This window comes from Hemitrygon akajei, chromosome 30, assembly GCF_048418815.1.
Source record: "Hemitrygon akajei chromosome 30, sHemAka1.3, whole genome shotgun sequence".
In the NCBI taxonomy this organism is placed as follows: Eukaryota; Metazoa; Chordata; class Chondrichthyes; order Myliobatiformes; family Dasyatidae; genus Hemitrygon; species Hemitrygon akajei.
The window spans coordinates 34,198,856-34,224,913 of record NC_133153.1 but is presented as its reverse complement, the minus strand read 5'-3'; the positions used below and the strand labels follow the sequence as shown (position 1 = coordinate 34,224,913).

At 45.7% G+C, this 26,058-nt stretch overlaps 1 protein-coding gene across 1 annotated transcript in view; it reads left to right on the top strand.

Moving 5' to 3' along the window:
* The window catches only part of slco3a1a (solute carrier organic anion transporter family member 3A1a), a 218,199-nt gene that overhangs the window by 148,542 nt on the left and 43,599 nt on the right, over positions 1-26,058 (top strand). The window contains 3 exon segments of the mRNA XM_073032576.1: positions 16,525-16,623; positions 18,123-18,392; positions 20,555-20,719. Of these exon segments, the coding sequence (XP_072888677.1) occupies positions 16,525-16,623; positions 18,123-18,392; positions 20,555-20,719 (534 nt within the window).

Here is a 26,058-nt window from a genome sequence, read left to right as displayed (position 1 = left end):
CAGTGGGAAGACATCCATCTCCGTCCTCTCTTTATTTGCCTTTGAAACAGCAATGAGTCTTAAGTTTTTGTTAATATTGGTAAACATTTAGTACTGTGCAAAAGTCTTAGGCACATGTAGAAAAAATCTGTAAAGTGAAGATGCTTTAAAAAATAAGGAAACAAGAAGTTCCTAAATAGCAGAAAATTACTATAAAAGCAGTAAACAGTAAAAAACTAAATCAAATCAATATTTCGTGTTCCTTTAAACCTGCATCAACTCTCTTGCAGTTTTATAAGAAAATTGGCTGCTAGGTTGTTCCAAGCATCTTGGAAAACCTGCCCACCATTCTTCTGCAGACTTCGGCTGTCCTGCTTGCTTCTGTCTCTCCAAGTCATCCCAGACAGTGTCGAGGAGGTTGAGATCAGGGCTTTGTGGAGTCTGAAAGCATATGAAAGATCTAGGGTGCCCTAAGACTTTTCCATAGTACTGTACGTTGAAGTAGTACAAATGGAAAACATTGCAGACGCAGCCAGATCCATCAAGAACGTCCTCAAGAAGGCAGCACCCATCATTGCAGACGCTTCATCCGGTGCATGCCCTCTTCACAAAACTCTCAATGGGAAGCAGGTACAGAAGCTGAAGACCCATATCCAGAACAGCTTCTTTCCCACCACCATCAGGTTTCTGAATGGTCCATGAGCACTGCCTTGTTATTTGTCTTTTCGTCAGTTGTGGATTGGACTCTATAGTCATATTATGATGTGTTTCTAGTTATTCCTTTTCGATTGCTATTTTGTGAGATTTTGATCAGGATGGACTGGCTCTTTGATTATTTTGGCTGCTTTCCCAACCATGGGAACTGTAGAGAGAGTCAATGGAGGGAAGAGTGGTTTTGATGATAGTCTGTGATGCACAATGTTTAACTCACAATTTAATCCAGGAGGCTGTAAAGCCTCCTACTGAAATTTGAGGAGTTGTACCTTGAGCTCTGTTGCAACAGAGTTAGGGCTGAAAGACAGAATGTGATTCGGGCAGGGCAGTAAGATGACCGGAGGTTCAAGGTCAAACACTTGGACTGAATGGAGACGTTCTGCAAAGTGGTCTTTCAAGTTGTTCTTCATCTTCCCAACCTAGATGAGGTCACGAGTTTATGTCATAGCAACAAATGCACCATGCAAAATTTAAAGGAAGTTGTTTACTGTTTCACCAAAGAAAATCTAGAATAGTTCATTCAGTGCTTTAGGAACAGCTTCTTCCTGTCCACCATCAGATTTCTGAATGTACAATGAACCCATGTACATTTTTTTGCTCTCTTTTTGCATCACTTACTTAATTTTTAAAATATATTTCATATTGCAATTTATGGATTTTTTTTTACTATGTATTGCATTGTACTGCTGCCACGAAGCAACCAATTTCACGACATGTGCCAGTGATATTAAACCTGATTCTGATTCTGAATGGAAAGAAGGAGCTAAGAAGATAGGTAATGCAACTCTTGTAGCTTCCTGGAAAGATTGCATATGACAACAAGATTTGTGAATGGACCAAGGCAATGTTGAGGGAATCACCCCCTCAGAACACTGAAAGGCACTGAATGGGGAAAGGCATGTGGTGGTGGTGATTATAGGATGGAAAAGGTAGTACTTTTGAGAGAAAGTGGATGTGACTCCTTCCAGCTTAGTGACAAGGCATACGCCCATCCCATCCTCGCATGGGAAACTCTTCGTCCTTCCCAGTATCTTCCACCGTTTTGAGCATCCCTCCACCAGCTCACCATCACTAAATAACTGATGGTCTCATCTCTCTAAGGTTTGGCCTTGCCCAACTTGGGAATGAGACTTGAAATCCAAACAGCTACCCAAATCAGTTTTAATTTTCAACAGAGGCCATTGCTCCTTTATGCTTGTTTGTCTAACACCTGAAACGTGGTGAAAACATTCTGAAACATCTGAAACTCCATGGTGTCACAAAACATGGAAAAGGGTCCTTCAGCCCAACTGGCCAATGCCAACCAAGATTCCCATCTAAGCTAGTTCTGTTTTCCCCCTGTAGACCTATGTCCCTCTGAATCTTTCCTAGCCCAGGTATCTTTTAAATATTGTTGTCAATGTACCTGCCTCAACCACCTCCTCTGGCAGCTCATTCCAGATGCTTTCTACCTCTGCAGAAAAAAGTTGCACCTTAGCTTCCTTGCATCAAAAATTCAATTCAGCACAGGCAAAGACTAAAACCCTATCACATGTATGACCCTGGTAAAAATATTTCTTTCTCTCTCTCTCTCTCTCTCTCTCTCTCTCTCTCTCTCTCTCTCTCTCTCTCTCCCTCTCCCTCTCCCTCTCCCTCTCCCTCTCCCTCTCCCTCTCCCTCTCCCTCTCCCTCTCCCTCTCCTCTCCCTCTCCCTCTCCCTCTCCCTCTCCCTCTCTCTCCCTCTCCCTCTCCCTCTCTCTCCCTCTCCCCTCTGCCTCTCCCTCTCTCTCCCCCTCTCCCCCTCCCTCTCTCCCCCTCTCCCCCCTCTCTCTCTCCCCCTCTCTCCCTCCCTCCCTCCCTCTCTTCCCCACTCTCCTTGGCAACACGGTGGGGCAGCGGTTAGTGCAATTGCCGTAGTGATCACCAAATACCGATCAAAGTTCATTTCCCTCCACTCTGTAAGGAATTTGTACTTTCTCTCTGTGACTGCGTGTGTTTCCTCCCACATACCGAAGATGTACAGGTTCGGGTTAGTGATTTGTGGGCATGCTATGTTAATACCAGAAGGTGGTGCTACTTGTAGGCTGCCCCCAGCACACCCTCAGACTGTGTTGGTCGTTGACACTCTATATTTGAATGTTTCAAGGTACGTGCAAAAGATAAAGCTAACATTTAATCTTTGAAAAGTGGAGAGTTTCTCCCACCGGAACGATCAGATACTGCTTGACTGTAGAGAACTGTGACTCAGAAATTATTCCTTTCTCTTCCACAGAAGGCAGAGCCAGATATTTATGGGAATTGCTGTTACAGGTGTCCCCCCGCTTTACAAATGTTCGCTTTAAGCCACTTCACTTTTACAAAAGACCTACATTAGTAACCTGGTTTCGCATTACAAAGAAGATTTTTGCTTTTATGAAAATTTTTCCCGTATAAATTAATGGTTCTTCGCTTTACGCCATTTCGGCTTAAGAAAGGTTTCATAGGAACACTCTACCTTTGTAAAGGGGGGGGGGGGAACACCTGTATAAAGATAAAGATTATCTTTATTATATAAAGCATACAGTGAGTCCTGAAAATGTGCTGCCCACAGGTGCCGCCACACACTTCCAGCACCTATAGCATGCCCACAGCCTTCTAACCCCAACCTGTATGTCTTTGGGTTGTGTGTGGGAGGAAACCAGAGCACCCAGAGGAAAGCCACACGGTCAAGGGAAGAACGTGCAAGCTCCTTACAGACGACGCAGGAATCGAACCCCAGTCTTACAAATACATAAGAACATAAGAAATAGGAGCAGGAGTAGGTTATCTGGCCCACTGAGCCTGCTCCACCATTCAATAAGATCATGGCTGATCTGGCCATGGATTCACCTGCCCCTAGCTGCCATTTCCCCATAACCCTTAAATCCCCTACTATGCAAAAATCTATCCAACCTCATCTTAAATATTTTTAGTGAGGTAGCCTCCACTGTTTCATTGGGCAGGAAATTCTATGGGTTCACAACTCTCCTCTTCATCTCTGTAAAGTGCTATACTGCTGTGAAGTCTTATGTTAACTGCTACACTGCTGTGTCACCTGTAATAGGCACCCTATGTAATATACAGGTACCCTAACCTATATATATATGGCTATTCCTTAACCAGGAAGTAAACAGAACTAGCCCTCGTAACGGCAGCTCCTTTTGGCTCAGCCAAAACCTGCAATTAATTCAAATCGCCCATCTCACAGAAACAAGGCTGAGTTTGCTATTACTTGGACAGAAGTGCCAATCAGAAGAACTTTGTGTCCCGTAATGACTAATTTCCATGCCATGCTGACACCGTGAGACCTCTTGAGGAGAGTGAAGCCTCATGTCGAGTCAATTCTTTAAAGTGAATACACCAAGCACTTTGGCAATGAAGAGCCAACTGCGTTGCTGGAACTTGATCACATCTAAGTGAATGCGACTAACAACAGCAAACTTTTTCCCCTGAGGGAAATTAGTAAATGAGATGGGTTTTTGCAATAATCCAATAGTTCCAGCATTACTAAGATTAAGTTTTTTTTTGAAATTCCAGATTTACTTAATTAACCCAAATGAAATTCCCCACCTAAAATGAACCCATGTCTCTGGAACATCAGCCAAGGCATCTAGTCCTGTAAGGTACCTGTTGCATTTGTGTATGCTGTAAATTGCCCTTGTGTTAAGTGAGGTATCTCTAAGAGGATCACAACCTTGTTGTTGTTGTTTTGGAGGCTTGTATGCTCAATGACCCGGAGAGCTGTGTAGGCTGGAGTCAGGGCTTTGTGCTTTGGCTCTTGGTAGGGTCACCCATGCCAAACAGATCAAAGGGTAGAGGTTCAGGGGTTCAGCCCAGGGCTAACCACCCTGACTGGTGAGGCAAAACTGTTACGGAAACGGCAATGAAGAATCCTTCTACATCTGAGTGCGACGGTATTCCCGAGTCTCCACCCGGGACTTGCATGACAGTCAGTAGTGAAAACCGAGAGGAAGCTACTGACATGATGTAGGAAGCCCTTAACGCATCCCCAGAGATGGAGGACCTTCATTGTTACCCTAAAAGCCAGCGGCGTAATGGGCAGCATGTAAGTAAGTAAATGAAGTTTCAGAACATAGAATATAGAACAGTAGAGCACAGTTCAGGCCCACGATTTTATTCCTACTCCAAGATCAATCTAACCCCTCCCCTGGCACATGGGTCACTGTTTCTCTTTCATCATTGTGCCTGTCTAAGAGTGTTCGGAAGATGATATTCAAGGCACAAGCTAGTTTTTTTTTGGATTGCCTGCTGCCTACCACACTGATGATCAGTCTCCAGTGAGAAGACCATCTGAGTTCCTGGTCGTCCAAAGTAGGAATGGTCTTGGTCCTTCCCCTCCTTTCTGGGGAATTCTGGATAGCGTGGCTTTAACAGGGGATTCCCAACAACTCTATCAGCTGTGCAGTAGCTTGGCATTTTGGTTATTTCCCATCTCCATCTGTGGTGTGAAAAAAGAAAACAGTAATGACAAAGGCCTGTGTTTCTATAGCAATTTTTATACCACCCCCCCCCCCCCCCCTTCAGCACACCAAATGGTTTCACAGTCAACCTAGGAGTCTAGATAAAGACCATAAAACCATAAGATATAGGAGCAGAATTAGATCATTTGACCCATCGTGTCTGCTCCGCCATTTTACCATAGCTGATCCACTTCCTTCTCAGCCCCAATCTCCTGCCTTCTCTCCATATCCTGTTCAAGAATCTATCAACCTCTGCCTTAAATATACCCAATGACTTGGCCTCCATGGCAGCCTGTGGCATCGAATTCCACAGATCCACCCCTCCTTGGCAAAACACCTTCCTCCTCATTTCCATTCCATATGGACATTCCTCTGTTCTGAGGCTGTGTCCTCTGGTCTTAGACTCTCCCGCCGTAGGAAACGTCCTCTCTGCATCCACTCTATTGATGTTTTTCAATATTCGATGGGTTCAATGAGATCTCTCCTCGTCTAAATTCCAGTGAGTACAGGCCTAGAGCCATCGAAGGTCTTGACCCAAAACATTGCTTCACGTTTCCTTCAGCAGATTCTCCTAACCCACTGAATTCCTCCAGTCTCTTATAATCTAGGAATTACAAAAGCTTGTTTGTGTCCAGAAAGGGCCTGTGAAGTAGTGACGTTGGTCAAAGGATATGGAGAAGGGAAAAGATGAAGGAGAGGAGAGGAGAGGAGGCTTGCCGATGTAAATGTGATGATACACCACTAGAGTAAAAATCACCAGCTCCAGGCTTAGAGGTAGTCACAGAGGAGATGAGTCTGTGAATACATGCCTGAGGATCCTTACATGGTAGCAGGAGGTCAATAAGATCATTAAAAAGGGAGCACAAAGTGTTTTGCTTTACTTTCTAAAGTATACAGTGACATTCAAGAAGTTATAGAAGAAATGGGTACCTTACTCGTTTTATTATTGTGACTGTTCTGGTCACGAGGAGGTCTGACTGCAAAGGAGAGGGTGCTGTGGAGATTTATGAAAATGTCTGGTCTGGGAAAATTTACTTAAAACATAGAACAGTACAATGCAACACAAGTGAATCTGCAGATGCTGGAAATAAATAGATAGATAGGTAAATAAATTAAAAACACAAAATGCTGGCAGAACTCAGCAGGCCAGACAGCATCTATGGGAGGAGGTAGTGACGATGTTTCGGGCCAAAGTTTCCTCCCATAGATGCTGTCTGGCCTGCTGAGTTCTGCCAGCATTTTGTGTTTTTACAGTACAATGCAGTTCCTTTAACCTGTTCCAGGATCAATCTATCACTTCCCTCCCGCAGAGCCCTTCATTTTTCTCTCATCCATGTGTCTCTTAAATGTCCCTAAGCTATCTGCCTCTACATTACCCCTTCCACATACCCCGCTACTCTCTGTGTAGAATAAACTAACTCTGACATCTCCCAGTACTTTTGTCCAATCACTTTAAATTATCCATCCTCGTGCGAGCCATTTCCACCATGGGAAAAAGTCTCTGGCTGTCATTTTATCTATATCACTTATTAACTTGTACGCCTCTATCAAGTTAGCTCCAAAGAGAAAGAGGAATGAGAGGTGTACAAGACCTGGCTCACTCAACCTTTGGGGAAAGACTGGGTGTTTTTCTTTTCAATAGCGGAAGCTGAGGGAGACCTAACTGATGTGAGAGAGGCCGAGATGGAGGTAATGGGATCCAGAGAGGGAACAGAACAAGGAACGTGAATTCAGTGTAAATGGCAGAACGGTTACCGGGGAGATGAGAAAATATCTGCTCACTCTGAAGTGTTTTGGAACTCAGCACCTGAAAGGATTGGAATCAGAATCAGGTTTATTATCACTGACATACTGTGGTGAACTACATATACCTGTCTGGACTGCTCCTGTGGCTCCTCCCACGGACCCCTGTATAAAGGCGATTGAGACCTGTTGCCCTGCCTCATTCCCCAGGATGTAGTGTTGTTCATTCTTCCAGTCAATAAAAGCCGATACCTCGCTTCCTACATCTCAGAGTGAGTTATTGATGGTGCATCACATACGTTGTGAAATTTGTTGTTTTGCAGCAGCAGTACAGTGCGTGGCATAAAAATTGCTATAAATTACAATGAGAGTATATTTTAAAACTAAATAAATAATGTGAAAAGAGAGCAAAATTGTGAAGTAGTATTCATGAACCATACAGACATCCGGTGAAGGAGCTGTTCCTAAAGCATTCAGTGTAAGTCTTCAGGCTCCTGTACCTCCTCCCTGGTGGTAAGAGTGAGAAGAGGGCACGGCCTGGGCGGTGATGCTCCTTCCTGATAGATGCCACCTTACTGAGGCATTACCGTTTGCAGATGTCCTCAGTGGTAGGGAGCGTGATGAGGCTGGCTAAATCTACAAAGCCTTTGCAACTTTTTCCGACCCTGTGCATCGGGACACCCGTACCGGACGGTGACGCACCCTGTCAGAATGCTCTCCGCGGTACATCTGTAGTAAACTACCAGTCTTTGATGAAGTACCAAATCAAAACTGATTAAAGGGGTGGACAAGCTCATCATGTAGAGAAGGTAATTAGGTGTACAGTTGTAGAGATGTCCTATATGAATGTGGATCTAGTGTTGAAAAATGTCATTAGGCTATGTTGGTCTGACATAAATATTGATTTCACCTTCCAATTAAAAACAATGTCCTCCCTCTCTGCTTCTATTCCCACTCTGGCCTCTTACCTCTTCTCATCTGCCTCTCACCTCCCCCTGGGTCACTCTCCTCTCCTATGAGATTTCTTCCTCCAGCCCTTTACCTATCACCTTCTAACTATCCTCCTTCCCCTCCCCCAGCCTTTTTATTCTGGCATCTTCCCCCTTCCTTTCCAGTCCTGATGAAGGATCTCGGCCCGAAATGTTGACTGTTTATTCCTCTCCATAGAGGTTACCTGACCTGCTGAGTTGCTCCATGTAACAAAAATATTTTCTGATTCAGCAAGCGGCATTGGCACATGACTTCACATCCTTACTCTCTCACCTCCTCCTACCCATCTCTCTCCCTCTTTCTTCCCTCTCTCTCTCCTCGTCTCTCCCACTCCCCCTCCCTCTTGCTCCCTCTCTCCTCTCTCTCTCTCTTTCTTCCCTCTCTCTCTCCTCATCTCTCCCACTCCCTTTTTCCTCTTGCTCCCTCTCTCCTCTCTCTCTCCCTCTCTCTTTCCTCCCTCTCTCTCTCCTCGTCTCTCCCACTCCCCTCCCTCTTGCTCCCTCTCTCCTCTCTCTCTCTCTCTCTCTCTCTCATATATGACAGTTCATGTGCTGTATCTGTAGATTATTGGCTTTCAAGAAAGAAAGCTGCTAGCAGAATAGATAAAATTCATGCTGCATTCGATGCAGTTAAAAAAGCTTTGATTCCCAAGTCCGGATAATCTCTGAATAATAAAAATCTGGCATTTTTAGGTCAGTCATAATTAGAAGCCTCCGGTCTTTTTAAACAGCTGTCTTCCTAACGTTAATGTGCAATTTCTTTGATGGAATTGACAGAGAGAGAGAGTGAGGGAGAGGGGAAAAGAGAGGAAAAGAAAGAGGTGAGAGTGAAAGAGAGAGTGGGGGAGAAAACAGACTGTAGAGAGTGAGAGAGGAAGGGGAGAGAGAGAGAGAGAAAGAATGAAAGTGGGAGAGAGAAGGGAGAGTGGTAGAGAGAGAGAGAGAGAAAGGAGGAGAGAGGGACAAACACAATTCCTGTACAATCACAAGATGGAGAGAATGGGACTGTATGCGATTATATAGGGTTAAAAATTCCCCTGAATTCCACAATGTAACATAGTAAGGTAGAAATGAAGACTGTGATGTGAGTGTGATGATATTGGGGGGGGTGAGGAAGTGGAAATAGAGGTGATGAAGGAGAGAAGTGAGGGATAGGGGATGAAAGAAGGGGAAGAATGAGAGAGTAGAGAAGGAGAGAAAAAGGAAGAGGGGTACAGAGAGAAGGTGGAAGAAGAGGTTAGAGAGAAAGAAAGGGGGAGGGGGCCAAGAGGGATGAAATTCCATTCCCATACAATCACGAGGAGAAGGAATTGGACAAATTTGCTGTTATATAGAATGAGAAATTAAGATGCTGGTAACCCTCAGCATCTGTGGAAAGAGAAACACATTTACATTTCTAATCAGTCATAATTAGAAGCCTCTGGTCTTTCTAAACAGCTGTTTACCTCACATTATTGAGCAATTTCTTCTCACAGAGAGATGTGAGTCTGAGCAAGGTTTGTGAAGATTGTTCATGGAGAGGAGAGAGGTTGGGGGTAAATCCTCGGCTTTGATTCATAGACCAGCACTAATCCATTCAGAAAATCTCCGGATTTAAATGAACTCCGATGTGCAAGGAAGGATTTGTGATCCTCAGAATGATGATTTTGCCTCCCAGGGTGTCAGTCAGGCAGTCCATGTTCCGAAAGCTGTGAGTGAACTCCATTCCGCAGGGTGTGGTGGAATTAGGGAGGATGCTAATGTAATGACCAGCCAAAAATGGAATGAGGAGTGGGCAATGGACAGGGAGAGAAAGTGAAAGAGAGAGAGAGAGAAAGTGGGAAGGGAGATAGACAGAGAGAGAGAGAAAAAAAAGGGGGGAGGAGAGAGAGGGAGATAGAGAGAAAAACAGAAAGAAAGAGACGGGGTAGAGAGTGAGAGGTGATAGAGACAGAGTGAGAGAAAGAGAAAAGGGGAGAAAGGGACAAAAAGAGGAAATATTCATTTCTGTACAATCACAAGGAGAATGGAAAAGGAATATATTCAATTATATAGGATGAAAAATGCCCTCAATTCCACAATGTCACCCAGTAAGACAGAGAAAAAGACTGGGATCGCAGGGAGAACATGCAAACTCCACAGAGTCAGCACCCATGGACTGTACCCGGGTCTCTCTATCATTGTACCACTTATGTCATTAAGACCACAAGACATAGGAGCAGAATTAGGCCATTCAGCCCATTGAGTCTGTTCTGCCATTATATTATGACTGACTTATTATCCCTCTCAACCCCATTCTCCTGCCTTTTCCGCACAACCTTTGACACCCTGACTAACCGAGAGCCTATCCACCTCCACTGTAGATATACCCAATGACTCGGCCTCCACAGCTGTCTGTGCAAATGAATTCCATAGATTCACCACCCTCTGGCTAAAGAAATTCCTCTTCATCTCTGTTCTAAAGGGACGTCCTTCTATTCTGTTCTGTCCGCATCCACTCTGCCTAGGCCTTTCGATACTTGATAGGTTTCAATGAGTTCCCCTGCTCATTCTTTTAAAACCAGAGCCATCAAACACTCCTCATACATTAACTTTCATTCCTGGGATCGTATTAAACAGTTCTGTCTCGGCAATATCCTTGAGGGAAAGCATTCTACTGCACCCTCCTGGCCCATCCAACAGGGGACTCCGAATTCCCAGTCTCCTGGTTGATCTACTGCACAACCTTAACCACTGCAGTTTAGGAATACTGCGGCTATTGTGATTACCTTGTACTTAAATTGACTCCGATTATTGTTCTAATTGTGTTCTTTCTTGTAAAGGTTGTGTTTTATTTATGTTTAACATAGAACATAGAAATCTACAGCACATTACAGGCTCTTCGGCCCACACTGTTGTGCTGACCATGTAACCTACTCCAGAGACTGCCTAGAATGTCCCTAGTGCATAGCCCTCTGTTTTTCTAAGCTCTATGTGCCTATCTAAGAGGCTCTTAAAAAAAGCAGAAAGAAAGAGATGAGGTGGAGACCCGATTGTATCCACTTTCATCACCACCACCGGCAGTGCATTCCACGCACCCACTGCTCTGTGTGTGAAAAACTTACCCCTGACATCCCCTCTGTACATGCTTCCAAGCACCTTAAAACTATGCCCCCTCATGTTAGCCATTTCAGCCCTGGAAAAAAGCCTCTGGCTATCCACATGATCAATGCCTCTCATCACCTTAAACACCTCTATCAGGTCACCTCTCATCCTCCGTCGCTTCAAGGAGAAAAGGCCAAGTTCACTCAACCTGTTCTCATTAGGTACGCCCTCCAATCCAGGAAACATCCTCGTAAATCTCCTCTGCACTCTCTCTATAGCATCCACATCCTTCCTGTAGTGAGGTGACCAAAAATTTAATTTAAGATTCTCTTGTGAATGCTGCTTATGTAATGTTATCTGCCTCTGATGCTGATGCAAGTAAATATTTCATTGCATTCCATGCATCTGTGCATGCGACAATGAGTGTTGTGCAGGTAAGGATTTCAGACACATCATATGACAAAAACCTCGACTTTAATAACTTTAATAAAGCCTGTAAAAGCTGATGTGCAGTTATCGTTGTACCATAGATGACATGGCATTAAGTTCACAGAAAACTCCCACAAAGGAGGAATTTCTTTATCCAGAGAGTGGTGAATCTGTGGAATTCGTTGCCACAGGCGACTGTGGAGGCCAAGTCGTTATGCATCGCTAAGGCGGGTGTTGATAGATAACTGATCAGTCAGGGCGTGAAGAGATACAGGGAGAAGGCAGGAGATTGAGTCTGAGAGGGAAATGCATCAGCCATGATGAAATGGTGAGCAGACTCGATGGGCCAAATGGCCTAATGCGGCTCCTATATCTTATGGTTTTATGGTCTAAAATGACAAATGAGCAAATAATTCTTCTCAGTAATGTTAAGTAAAGATACATATTAACCCTAAACAGGGAAATCTCCTCTTCAAGATAATGTCACATTGAAAGGCTTAAATAGAGTGGGCGTGCAGAGGATGTTTCTAATAGTGGGGGATCTAGGACCAGAGGGCACAACTCCATAATGGAAGGACGTCCCTTTAGAACAGAGATGAAGAAGAATTTCTTTAGCCGAAGAGTTGTTAGTCTGTGGAATTCATTGTCACAGATGGCTGTGGAGTCCAAGTCATTGGGTACGTTTCAAGCTGAGTGTGATAGATTCTTGATTGGTAATCATGTCAAAGGTTCATGGGGAATGGATTTGAATGGGATAATAAATCAGCCATGATTGAATGGTGAAGCACAATGAATGGGCCAAATGGCCTAATTCTGCTCCTATATCTAATGGTAATGGGATCTTCCATACCCAGAGAGGACAAGATCTAAGTTTTACCATTTCTTGCAAGCAGTAGCAACATGAACTGTTTTGCATTGGAGTGTCATTTGAGATTTTGTGCCCAGGCCTCAGAAGTGGAACCTAAAGCCTTGTGACTCATAGGTGAGTGAGCTACCAACTGTGGCTATAATTGAACTGTGTTCTCGCTTCTGCTGTGAAGCAACACCTCTGCGACACTACCGTCCGGACCAGCACTGGCATCTCTGTATGAAGCTCCTTTAATGAGTCGGTCAACTCAGCCCACGCATCCTTTGACATATGGAGCAAAAGCCCGACAGAGGCAGCCCTCTGCGAGTGGCCGGTAGTGACAGGGCGCTGATGTTGTGAAGTAACCCTTCACAGGTTGTCTGCCTGGCATCAGTGGTCACGTAAGGAAGGAGCACCTTACACCTCCTTTGGTAGAGACGTATCCCCACCCCGCCACCCCAATGTTTCAACGTAGACGTGACAAATAGAACTGATCTCTCTCTTTAATACGTGCAGATTCAGTGCCAATATTGTTCCTCGTCCCTGTATATTGCAGCAGTGGCTTCGAGTGGTCCAAGTGTTCATTTCAGCTCCCTTACAATGCGTTCAGGAAGAAAGTACAATTGTGCAGCATTTCCCAGGCAATGTTGAAATCAGATCTTCCATCTGTTGTCATTGACAGAGACAAGGTGCTGGAATCTGGCGCTACAAACTCAGTTCCGGAGGCTCTAAGCCAGGGTCCGGCAGTATCTGTGGAGGGAAATAGACCATCCATATCAATGGATCACAACAATTTTGCTTCCTGAATACTATGGGGTGTGTCTTATGGATTTTGGGCTGCTGATCATGAAATTCGCCATGAAATTTCTCTATCAGGCATCATTTTTTAAAAAGTTACCTATATTTCTTATTTCATTTCATAATTCGTCAGAATAACTGATGAAGGAAGGAATTTTTGTTGGTCTACGAATCATGCAGGCAATTTGAAGAGCTTCTAGTGGGAGCAGGGAAAATCGCAGGGAAGGCATTCCAGGATGTTGCTGAAAATTTTCTTGGCAGCTACGGAGCACCAAACCACGTGCAGCGGGTTGACAACGCGCTTCGAGCATACAACACCATGAAGTGAAACATGTGACTAAAGATTCATTTTCTGTGTTCCCATTTAGATCTTTTCCCTGCAGATCTTGGCACTGGCAGTGACGAGCACGGTGAAAGGTTTCACCAAGACATTGCGGTCATGGAGAGATGGTATCAGGGCAATTAGAATCCATCAATACTAGCTGATTTTTGCTGGACGCTTAAAATCAGACACTGAGTACAAATGAAAATCATCAACAAAACAGTTTTAGCTTAGTTGAACTATTGCAAAGCATTATATAGAATATAACCGTATTATATTCAATCAAAGTTAATTTCTTGTTTCTCCAGATTCCAACATGATATAGGTACTCTGACCTTATATTTGTGCTTGGCTTCAAGCAGTATATTCTAAACAAACAAAAAATTCAAAGGAAGCAAAACTTCTGAAAAAAATTTGTTACCCAGTGTATTTCATGAAGACCCTTCATGTGGTTAACTGTCCATTCCTCTCCGTAGATGCTGCCTGACCTGATAAGTTTATTCAGCATCCCCTGCATTGCTGTGTGACCAGATGGGGTGTCTGGAATAGACAATAGACAATAGGTGCAGAAGTAGACCATTCGGCCCTTTGAGCCTGCACCGGTCCATTCTGAGATCATGGCTGATCATCTACTATCAATACCCGAATTTACACAGATTAATTGGTTTAGTATTGCAGTACATACTGAGGTACAGTGAAAAGCTTTTGTTTGGCGTGCCATCCACACAACTCATATCATTACAGCAAGTACATTGAGATAGTACAAGGAAAAACAGTAACAGTGCCGAATTTAGAGAAAGAAGAAAGGAAAGTCAGCTTTATTTGTCGCATGTACATCGAAACGTCAAGCCATACTGTGAAACGAGTCACTTCCGTCAAATCCAATCTGCAAGGATTGTGCTGGGCGGCCCACAAGTGTCAGCACGCTTTGGCACCAACGTAGCCTGCCCAGAGCTCCCTAACGCCTAACTCCTTAGCTTTAAGGAGTTAGCTTAAGCTCCTTAGCTCCTTAACGTTAGCTCCCTGCCCGTACGCCTCTTGCAATGTAGGAGGAAACCAGAGCGCCCAGAGGAAACCCACATGGGCACCGAAAGAAAGTACAAACTCCTTACAGGTAGCGGTGGGAATCGAACCCTGATCGGTGATCACTGTCACTGTAAAGCAACGCGCCAACCGCTACACCACTGTGTCGCTCCGCTACAGCAGAATTTAATGTTACGGTAACATGAAAGTGCAGTGTAGGCAGTTAATGAATTGCAAGATCATAACAAAGTAGTTAGTGAGATCACAAGTCTATTTGTGGTTTTTCCAAAATTCAGCTTGAGGTACAGTACTGTGCAAAGGTCTTAAGCAATACATAGCTAGGGTGCCTGTGGCTTATCACAGTACTGCAGTAATTTTAGGCATCGCACTGTACTGCTGCCGCAAAAAAAAACTAATTTCATCACATATGTGAGTGATGATAAACCTGATTTTGAGAGGGGAATCATGACTGGAAAAAGGGAAAGGGAGAGGGGAGGGGATGGGAAGTACCAGTGAGGCATTCTGTAATGATCAATAAACCAAATTGTTTGGTATCAAATGACCTTGCCTGGTGTCTCAGGGCTGGGTGTGTCTGCACCCACACCACAACCCCGCCCTGGCACTCCTTCTCTGCCACTTGTCCCACACCCCTCCCATGGCACTCCACCCTCGCCATTCCCAGCACCCTTTGCTCCCACCAAATTTACAAACTCACGCTCTGCTCCACATCGACAAGAGCAGTACTTACTGTACCCTAGCTATGTATATATATGTGAATAAGACTTTTGCACAGTTCTCTAGTTTCTGATCATTGTCCAGGGATGATTCCTAATGTGAAGTTACAATAGATGACCACCAGGTGACAGTAGAGCTCCACATTCGGCAGCAGAGGAGCTCACCCAACACAGTAAGTGGCATCAACGCCCCACACCACGGAGAAGGCGGCTGCCCGCAGACGGGCAACATTGAGCACATTCAAGGCTAGCAGTAATAAATTTTAAGATTTAGCAAATTAAAAACACTGGAATTTCATAGAATCATAGAGCACTACAGCACAGGAAGAGGCCACTTAGTCCATCTAGCCCATACCAGCCTAGTCTGTCTAAGATACATCTACCTTCAGCTGGTCCATGCTCCTCCATTCCTCTCCTATCCAAACTTCTCCTAAATGTTGCAATTGAACCAGCATCCGCCACTTGTGCTGCCAGCTCGTTTCATACTTTTACGCCGCCCTCTTAGTGCAGAAGGTCCCACTCAGGTTCCCCTGAAATATGTAAGCTTTTACCCTAAACCTATGACTTCTAGTTCTAGCCTCACCCGACCTGAGGGGGAAAAGCCTGCATGCGTTCTCTATCTATCATCATCATCATGTGCCATGTCGTATAACGTGGGCAATCACGGTCTTGACCCTGATTGTTCTCGGCAAATTTTTCTTTAGAAATGGTTTGCCATTGCCTTCTTCTGGGCAGTGTCTTTACAAGACATGTGACTCCAGTCATTATCAATACTCTTCAGAGATAATAAAATCCATTGCTTTCACTAACATCTGGGAATTCTTCCCCCTCCTTACTTCTCTCTTTTCCCATTCCCCATTTTGGGTACTCTCTCAGCCCCTTCTCTTCACCTAGCCATCACCTCCCTCTGGTTCCCCTCGTCCTTCCCTTTCCTCCTTCGCTCTCTCCCATGGTCCACTGTCGTCTCCTATCAGATTCCTTCTTCTTCAGCTCTTCACCTTTTCCACCTATCACCTAACAGCTTCTTACCTCAACCCTCCCCCCTCCCCAACCCAACCACCTGGTCTCACTGATCACCTGCCAAGCTGTACACTTCCCCTTCCCTCCACCTTCTGATTCTGGCTAATTCCCAGCTCCTTTCTGTAGGGTGTCAGCTCAAAACTACAACTCTTTATTCCCCTCCATAGATGCTGCCTGACCTATTGAGTTCCTCCACCATCTTGTGTGTGTTGCTCTGGATTTCCAGCCTCTAGAATCTCCTGCATCAACCTGGATTTGCAAGCTCTGCTGTCTGGGACTGGAATTGGGTTAGGATTGGGGACGTGAGGGAGCTTCTAATCATGTCCAGGATGAGAGCAAAGTTCACCGGCCCTTGCTGAGTTTGTGTGTTTCTCCTGGTTTTTAGGAATCCTCTTCACCACCCTGGTCTTCGGTCCTGCCTGTGGCTTCATCCTGGGATCACTCTGCACCAAAGTCTACGTGGATGCAGTTTTCATTGACACCAGTACGTGACGTGTGTGTGTGTGTGCGCGCGTGTGTGAGTGTGTGTGTGAGAGTGTGTGTGTGTGTGTTTGTGTGTGTGTGTGAGTGTGTGTGTGTGCGAGAGAGGGAGAGGAGGTAGAGAAAGAAAGGACAGAAAGATAGGGGACAAAGGATGGAACAGAGAGAGGGGGAGAAGGAGGAAGAGAGAGGGGGACAGAGAAAGAAAGTAGAGAAAGATCAGGGACAAAGGGTGGAACAAACCCACACACATAGACAACCAGTGAAAGAGGCATACACACACACACACACACACACCCACACTCAGAAACACACACACACACTCCGAAACACACGCACACACACACACACACTCAGATACACACGTGCACACAAACACTGACACACCCACACTCAGAAACACACGCACACACACATACACACTCAAACACACACACACACACACGCGCGCGTGCGCGCTCACTTGCCTATCCAGTAGTGAACACCAGATGGCGATCAGGAGCTGGAATCCATGCTGGTCCCTGTAAACCTGGAATTTTGATTATTATCTGCTCCTGCCCAACTGAAGACAAATTTTGTCTTTACGCTGGGAACCAAATCTCTTTTGTCTTATAGAGAGCTCAATATCTCTGCCTGTTTTAGTCAGGTGTGAAGGTATCTGAACACTTCCTCCAGACACAGATAGAGAGAAAGACAGTGGAAAGTTACATCAGGTTCAGAGGGGAGTTTGTAACAGCAGCTCAGAGACAACACACCCAAGCTCCTGCACTGTAAATGACAAAACAAATCCTGCAGCTGATATGATCAGAATTAGAAATTAACAAAATATTTAAATTGTTCTTCAATACCAACACAAGTTGCACATAAGGGGCAAATTTAATTTAGCAAAACAGTACAGGTTGTGACATCAGCCGGCATTTGACTCTGAACCACATCAGGACAGGAGGGCAAACTCTGAGGGGGGGGGGGGGGGGGGGTTAAGGAGGTCAGGGGTAACAGTGAGGCATTTCCAGGGTCTGTGAGAATGGAGTCAGTGAGATGATCAGACCAGACGTGCTCAGAAATCTCACAAGGACAAAGTGTGGTTACAGGGAAGGGAAGTCTAGGACCCAGGAGGGGATTGACCAGGTGGCTGGAAATAGGTAAACTGCGAACCCCAACAGAAGAAAGGCTCACAGCGGCTCAGCGAGCGGATTCACTGGGTTCAATCCCAGCCTCCGGTGCAGTCCGTGTGGAATTTGAACATTCTTCCAAATCATGGATCATGTGAGCTTCTCCAGGGTTTCCAGTTGCCTCCCGTAACCCCAGTGATGTGCAGGGGTAGAGTCTGATAGGAATGGACTGGAATGTGTGGGTTAGTGTGTAAATGGAAAGGCTTAATGTTCTGAGGGCCTGTCTCAGTGCTGCATGGATCTGTGGCTCCCCCTCCTCAGTGGGGCTAATTTGGCACAACGTGCTGGGTGGACGTTGTTCTCTCGCTAAGCGGCTCCCCTCACCCCGCAGGTAAACTGGACATCTCCCCCGAGGACCCTCGCTGGATCGGGGCCTGGTGGGGAGGCTTCCTGCTCTCCGGAGCTCTCCTCTTCTTCTCCGCCCTCTTCATGTTCGGCTTCCCGCAGTCGCTGGCCATCAAGAGCGACCGGATGCCGGAGAGCGAGATGGCCACCCTCCCGCAGAACATCCCGCAGCAGTTCGAGAGGCCCAAGCCCGGCAACGGGGTGATGGAGCTACGGCAACCGGCCCACTCCTTGTCCTGCTTCCAACAGATGCGAGGTCAGTGAACGTCCACCCTCTCTAACCCGCCCTCTGCCTCGCCCCCACCCCTACCTCAGCCCCCTTCCCCTACACCCCCATTCCCTACCTCACCCTCCTTCCTCTACCTCACCCCCTTCCCTTACCTCACCTCCATTCCCTACCTCACCCCCTTCCCCTACACCCCCATTCCCTACCTCGCCCCCACCCCAAGCCCCCTTCCCTTACACCCCCATTCCCTACCTCACCCCCACCCCTAAGCCCCTTTCCCTTACACCCCCATTCCCTACCTCACTCCCAACCCCTACATCCCCATTCCCTACCTCACTCCCAACCCCTACCTCACCCCCATTCCCTACCTCACCCCCATTCCCTACCTCACCCCCTTCCCCTACCTCACCCCCTTCTCTTACCTCACCCCATTCCCTACCTCATCCCCAACCCCTACCTCACCCCATCCCCCACCTCACTCCCCTTACCCTACCTCACACCCGCATCCCCTATCTCACCCCTTCCCCAATCTCACCCCATTCCCCTACCTCATACCCCCATCCCCTCCCTCACCCCATCCCCCACTTCACTCCCCACACCCCAACCCTCTACCTCACCCCCCGCCACTCCCCACCCCCTAACTCAAACCCCCACCTCATGAGCATTCTGGCAATGAAACAGCCCTGAGTTCAATTCCCACCGCTGCCTGTAAGGAGTTTGTACATTCTCCCTGTGACCACGTGGGTTTCCTCCGGGTGCTCTAGTTTCCTCCCACGGTCCAAAGACGTGTGAGTGAGTAGGTCGATTGGTCACATGGGGTGTAATTAGATGGTGTGTGCTCGTTGTGCCAGAAGATCCTGTTACCATGCAGCATCCTGGTCAATCTGCACTCTCTCTAAACCTTCCCCATCCTCCATATAATGAGGCTAAAATCCTTCAATTCCTGTCATCTTCCTACTGTAAGAATGCTTTTGTGCCCCCTAATTATTGACACTTCTGATATGAGAAATAAGTCTTTTATCTCACCTTGTCTTGGCCTCTTATCATGATACACACTCAAATTCAAAACATGGCAGGCACTATTTTAGGGAGTTCCCATGACAACCTCAGAAAAAGCTGGAAAGACTCAGCAGGTCGGTCAGTATCTGTGGAGGAAGAATTGGAATCCATATCCCAGGTTCAGGCAGCATCTGTGGAAAGAGAAACATATTGAACGTATTGAGCTGAAACATTATAGAATCATAGAGCACTACAGTGCAGAAGCAGACCTTTAGACCCACCTAGGCCATGTCAAACCATTATTCGGCCATCTCCCATCAACTCACACCTGGACCTTAGCCCTCCATACCCTTTCCACTCACAAACTGACACAATCTTCTCCTAAACGTTGAATTTGAACCCACATTCACCACTTGCGCAGGCAGCTCATTCCATACTCCTACCCAGCCCCAGAAATAAAGAAGATTCACCCTAAATATAAACGCATCGAGCACTACAGCGCAGAAACAGGCACTTTGCTGTTGTTCTTTCTGTAGGTGCCGCCTGAACCTAAAATATTACTTCTTTTTCTGTCAGGCCCACACAGGCAGGCACCTCTCAATGTACCTGCGTAATTACCTGCCACTACTTTCCAACTCACACCTGATGCCTATTCAATCCCAAGCTTTCATCCCCAATCTTTGTTCACTCATACGAGCCAGCCAGCCTCTCAGCCGTTGGTCCTAGCCTTCAGTTACCTTCTTGCCTTGTCACATTGAGTATCCATTCTTTCTTGTTTTGTGCCTCTCCTGTTTGTTATTTTGCAGTTTGTTATTAGTCATTGTCAAGTATTTAATATTTCAGTAGTATTTGAGTAATATTGTAAATATATTGTTTGAATAAGCATTTTTGTTCTTTAAATAATTCATTATGTGTATAAATACATGAATTGGATACATCATCATGATACTGCGTGCCTTACTTAAAGCAAAAACATGAAGTTAGGCTCACATTTCGTCCCTTGAATTAATATAATGTTTTGAAGCTACAAAACATAAGTTGTCACTCCCCGCTGAATCGTCTCCACGGCTTTGCTTTTGGGTGAAGCCTCCTCGACAGTTCCAGACAGTCTCTTTCCCCACAGGTGCTGCACGACCAGCGACTTTTTTTATTTGCCGGTGTTCTCACTGCTGAGGGCCTTGCTTGTGTTACAGTGATCCCGAAGGTGACCAAGCACTTGTTGTCGAACCCCGTGTTTACCTGCATCGTGCTCGCCGCCTGCATGGAGATCGCAGTGGTGGCTGGGTTTGCTGCCTTCCTTGGCAAGTACCTCGAGCAGCAGTTCAACCTCTCGGCTTCCTCCGCCAACCAGCTGCTGGGTGAGTCAGACCGCGGGGTTGCCCGCGGTGCCAGGCTGCGATAAAGTCGGAGGGTTGACCTGATCTGTCACCCCCCCCCCCCCCTTAGTTGTATCAGAAACCCAACCCGTCCACCGTCAGTCCCACAGTCTTATAGTGACTGTAGCTGTTGACTGAGAGGGAAATAGATAGATAGATAGATAGATAGATACTTTATTCATCCCCATGGGGAAATTCAACTTTTTTCCAATGTCCCATACACTTGTTGTAGCAAAACTAATTACATACAATACTTAACTCAGTTAAAAAAAAATGTGATATGCATCTAAATCACCATCTCAAAAAGCATTAATAATAGCTTTAAAAAGTTCTTAAGTCCTGGCGGTAGAATTGTAAAGCCTAATGGCATTGGGGAGTATTGACCTCTTCATCCTGTCTGAGGAGCATTGCATCGATAGTAACCTGTCGCTGAAACTGCTTCTGGGGAAAGATTCTCCCCTTGCTTCCTGAGGCAAGTTACCAGAGATTGAGATTCAGGTACACATTTATTTAACACACGTACATCAAAACATACAGTGAGATGTGCCATTTGCTTTCACAGCCAACACGATGGGCTGGGGACAGGCAGCAAGTGTCACCAACGCTGACAGAGCAGGCCCAGGGTGTTCGGCAGAACAGCAGCAGCGAAAAAAAAAAGGCAAAAGAAGCCCCTTTCCTCCCTCTCATCCACCAACACACACAGAGACAGTCCTCCAAACCCAGGGCAGGCTCCCCCCCCCCCCCCCCCAGGCCTCCCACTTCTGTTGGACTCACAGACTCGCAGACATTGGGTCTCGTACGTTTCCAGAGGACCAGCAAACCCATGTCCAGTTAGGTTCAAACTGGGGGACCACACTCTGTCATATTAAGCCCTTTATAATTACTGTGATTCATGTAAGGGGCAAGTAAACTTTTAGCGAAGTTTTGCAGCTGGTTACTACTGGTTATTAACTGGCACAAAAGACTGCGGGTGTTGGAGCTCAGTGGGTCAAACAGCACCTATGGAGAGAAATGGGCAGTTGATGTTTTGGGTCAAGATCTTTCATCTGTCAAAGGGGGGTGATGAATCAGCATACAGGAGGGAGATTGAAAACTTGGCTGAGTGGTGTCAGAACAACAACCTCTCACTCAATGTCAGTAAGCCCCAGGAACTGACTGTAGACTTCAGGAGAGGGAAACCAGAGGTCCATGAGCTAGGACTCATCGGAGAGGTGGAGAGGGTCAGTAACTTTAAATTCCTGGGTGTCACCAAGAGGACCAGCCCAGGAAACGTCATATAAATGTAATTGCAAAGAAATCGCAACAGAACCTGTACTTCCTCAGGATTAGGCAGAGATTTGACATGTCATCAAAAACCTTGACAAACTTCTATAGATGGTGGTGGGAAGTGTGCTGCATTGCAGCCTGGGACGGGAACACCAAAGCCCTTGAGCAGAAAATCCTACGAAAGGGAGTGGATTCTGCTCGGTGCATCAAGGGTAAAGCCCTCCCAACCATTGAGCACATCTTCATAAAATGTCGTCGTGGAAAAGCAGCATCCATCATCAAAGATCCTCACCGCCCAGGCCGTGCTCTTTTCTCGCTGCTGCCATCAGGTAGAAGGTAAAAGAGCCTCAGGACTCACACCACCAGGTTCAAAAGCAGTTACTACCCCTCAGCCGTCAGGCTCTTGAACAAAAGAGGATAGCTACACTCATTCTATTTCTGGTGTTCCCACAACCGATGGTCTCACTTTGAGGACTTCTGATCTTGTTATTTCGTGCCCTCATTATTTATTGCTATTTATCTGTATTTGCCTTGCTCAATTTGCTGTTCTTTGATCCTGTTTACAGTTACTGCTTTGCTAAGTATGCCCACAGGAGAAAGAATCTCATGGTTGTATATGGTGACATGTATGCACTCTGATAATAAATTTTACTTTGAACTTTAAATTTGGACTACAAGATACAGGGGAGAGACCCAGTATGAAAGGTGAGGGGAAGGGCTGGACAAGCAGAACCACGTTTAGTATCACTAACAGACGTTATGAAATTTGCTGTGTTTGTGGCAGCAGTACTGTGCAATACATAAATAGTAACTAAGTTACATTAAAAAAATTAATAAGTAGTGCAAAAGAGGAGGTGTTCACAGGTTCATGGACTGTTCAGAAATACGATGGCAGAGGGGAGAAAGCTATTCCTAAAACATTGAGTGTGCACGTCTTCAGACTCCTGTACTTCCTCCCCAATGGCAGTAATGAAAAGAGGGTATGTTTTGGGATGCTGAGGGTCCGTAATGACGGATGCTTTGCGTTTTGAAGGTATCCTCAATGGGATTGTGCCTATGACAGAGCTGGTGGTGTCTACAACCCTCTGCAGCCTCAAAGTTCAAAGTAAATTTTATTATCAGAGTCCATACATGTCACCATATACAAACCCTGAGATTCATTTTCCTGTGGGCATACTCAGCAAATCTATAGAATAGTAACTATAACAGGGTCAATGAAAGATCAACCAGAGTGCAGAAGACAACAAACTGTGCAAATGCAAATATAAATAAATAGCAATAAGTAACGGGAACATGAAATAACAATTTAGGGTGAGATTGTTGGTTGCGGGAACATCTCAATGGATGGGCAAGTAAGTGTAGTTATCCCTTTTATTCGAGAGCCTGATGGTCGTGGGGTAGTAACTGTTCCTGAACCTGGTGTTGCGAGTCCTGAGGCTCTTTCGATGCTACCTCCACACCAGACAGTGATGCAGCCAGTCAGAATACTCTCCACTGTACGTCTGTAGACGTTCCCTCAAGTCTTTGGTGACGTGCTGAGAAAAAAAACCCAATGAATAAATGGAGCTGACAAGTGGTAGGTAGATCCAGGCGAGGAGGGTGACTGACAGCCGGAGGAAGGATTAATGGAAATAGTGACAGAGGGTGGAAGATGATAGGTCGAATTACCGAGGGTAGCACGGTAGCGTAATGCTGTTATAGCACCAGCGACCCTGGTTCAGTTCTGCCGCTGTCTGCAAAAAGCTTCTACGTTCTCCTGTGACTGCCTGGATTTCCTCCGAGTGCTCTGGTTTCCTCCCACATTCCAAAGACGTACCGGTTGGTAGGTTAATTGGTCACATGGGTATGACACAGCCCATTGGGCCAGAATGGCCTGTTGCCATGCTGATCGTGAAAATAATAAATTAATAAATTAATTAATGCAATGTGACCATTCCAGGCGAATGAAACGGACAGGTGTGAGTGAGCTCGTTGGTGGAATAAGGACTGACCCAGGCACCACCTTAGCTGGCCACAGGCTAAAATGCCAAGCAGACCAGATCCTGAGAGGCCCTGACATGGTGAAAGCAGAGAAGATATTTCCTTTATAGAAGAGTGTGGCTCAGGAAATCCTGGGTTGATAGATGATCTAATTTACATATTCTGACTTCATGCAAATTCTCCCATAAATTTTTAAACATTTTTCAAGCTAGTAATAATAATATGTTTCATGGCATTTTTTAATGACTGGATACAGTATATATTCTAATAGTTTAATTATGGGGCGTGTTGGGGTGATTATTCAATGAAATAAAAGAGTTATAGCAAGTGTGTGTCGTGTGATACAATATGGTTATTACAGAGACAGATATTTGTGACCTATGAAGAAACCTGCTTCCCTCCAGCTGCCAGGAACAGAGCCCTTGTGTAACCCAGGGACTGTCTGTACTGTGGCCAAAGTTTCAAAATATGGAATTCTCCACTTAAAGGAAGGGAATTTTTTTCCTTGAATTCCATCCGTCTTTGGAACTTGCTTCTTCAAAGACTCCCTACATTCTCCCTGATGATAGTAATGAGAAGAGGGCATGTCCCAGACGGTGAGAGCTTTGTTAATAACTTCTGAAGGTGTCGATAGAGGGGATGTGGGGGCTTGTGCCCATGATAGAGCTGGCTGATTCCACAACCCTCTGCGACCCCTTCTGATCCTGTGCATTGAAAATGGAATATTTCTGAGGCAGAGGTGGTGAGATACATGATAAGTAAGGAGGTGAATGGTGACCGAGGATCGGCGGGAATGGCAGTGACGTTACAATTGGATCAGCCACAATCAAGTTAAATGCCACGGCAGATTCAAAGGGTCAAGTGCCCTACCCCTGCTCCCAATTCATAAACACCAGAGATTCTGCAGATGCTGGAAATCCAGAGCAACACATGCGAAAGGCAGACAAAATTAGTTCCCGTCACTTTCACCTAACACAGGATTTAATAAGCAAAGACATCTCATTATCCACTTCTGAAATTTGCTTCCATTGACTTCAATACTGACTGTGTTGGCGTAAGTTACTGCATCAAACATTTAGAGCAAGTGACTACAGATCAATTTATGCCTTATAACATGTCTAATGCATTGATTCTACACTCCGGTATAAAGAGTAGGCCATTCAGCCCATCTATTCTGCTCCACCATTCAACAAGTTCATGTTTGATCCTCTATTCCCAGTGCCACCAACATGCACTCTCCCCTTACCCACTGATGCCCTCAGTGTCTAGACATCTGATAACCCACTCTTAAAGAATATTCAGCTCTATGGTCTTCTCAGTCCCCAGTGGAAGAGATTTCCACAAGTTCCCCATCCTCAAGGGAAGAACTTAATCTTCATCTCTGTTCTAAGTATCTAGCCCTGTGATTTGAATGCGGAACTCCTGCATCTAGACCAGGGAACTATCATCACTGCACCCGGACAGCCTCATTGGTCCATTTCGTTAAGATCTCCCCTTAGGCTCCACAGTAGCGTAGCAGTTAGCGCAACACAATTACAGCTCGGGGCATCAGAGCTTGGAGTTCAGTCCTGTCATCTTCTGTACGTCCACCCCGTGGAAGGTGGGGCTTTTCTCTGGTTTCCTTCCACAGTCCAAAGACTTACCATGTAGGTTAATATGTCATTGCATGCCGTCCTATGATTGGTTTAGGGTTAAATCAGCGTTATTGGAGGTTGCTGGGCAACATGGTTGGATGCGCCGGAGGTCATTTTCCATGCTATGTCACTAAATAAAATAAGATAAGTAGTCTTTTCAACTCAAATGAATTATAGCCTACTTGACCCATTCTCTCCTGATAGGACAGTCCCTTCATTCCAGGAATTAGTTTAGTGAACATTCTCTGCACTTCGTCCATAGTAAGTATACCCTTCCTTTAGAGGAGACCAGGACTGCCTTCATACTTCAGTTGTGGTTCCATCAAAGTCCAGGTAACCGTAGTAAGCGGCACACGCAAAACACTGGAGGGACTCAGCAGGTCAGGCAGCATCTGTGGAAATTAATAAACAGTCGATGTTTCAGGCTGAGGCCCTTCGTCA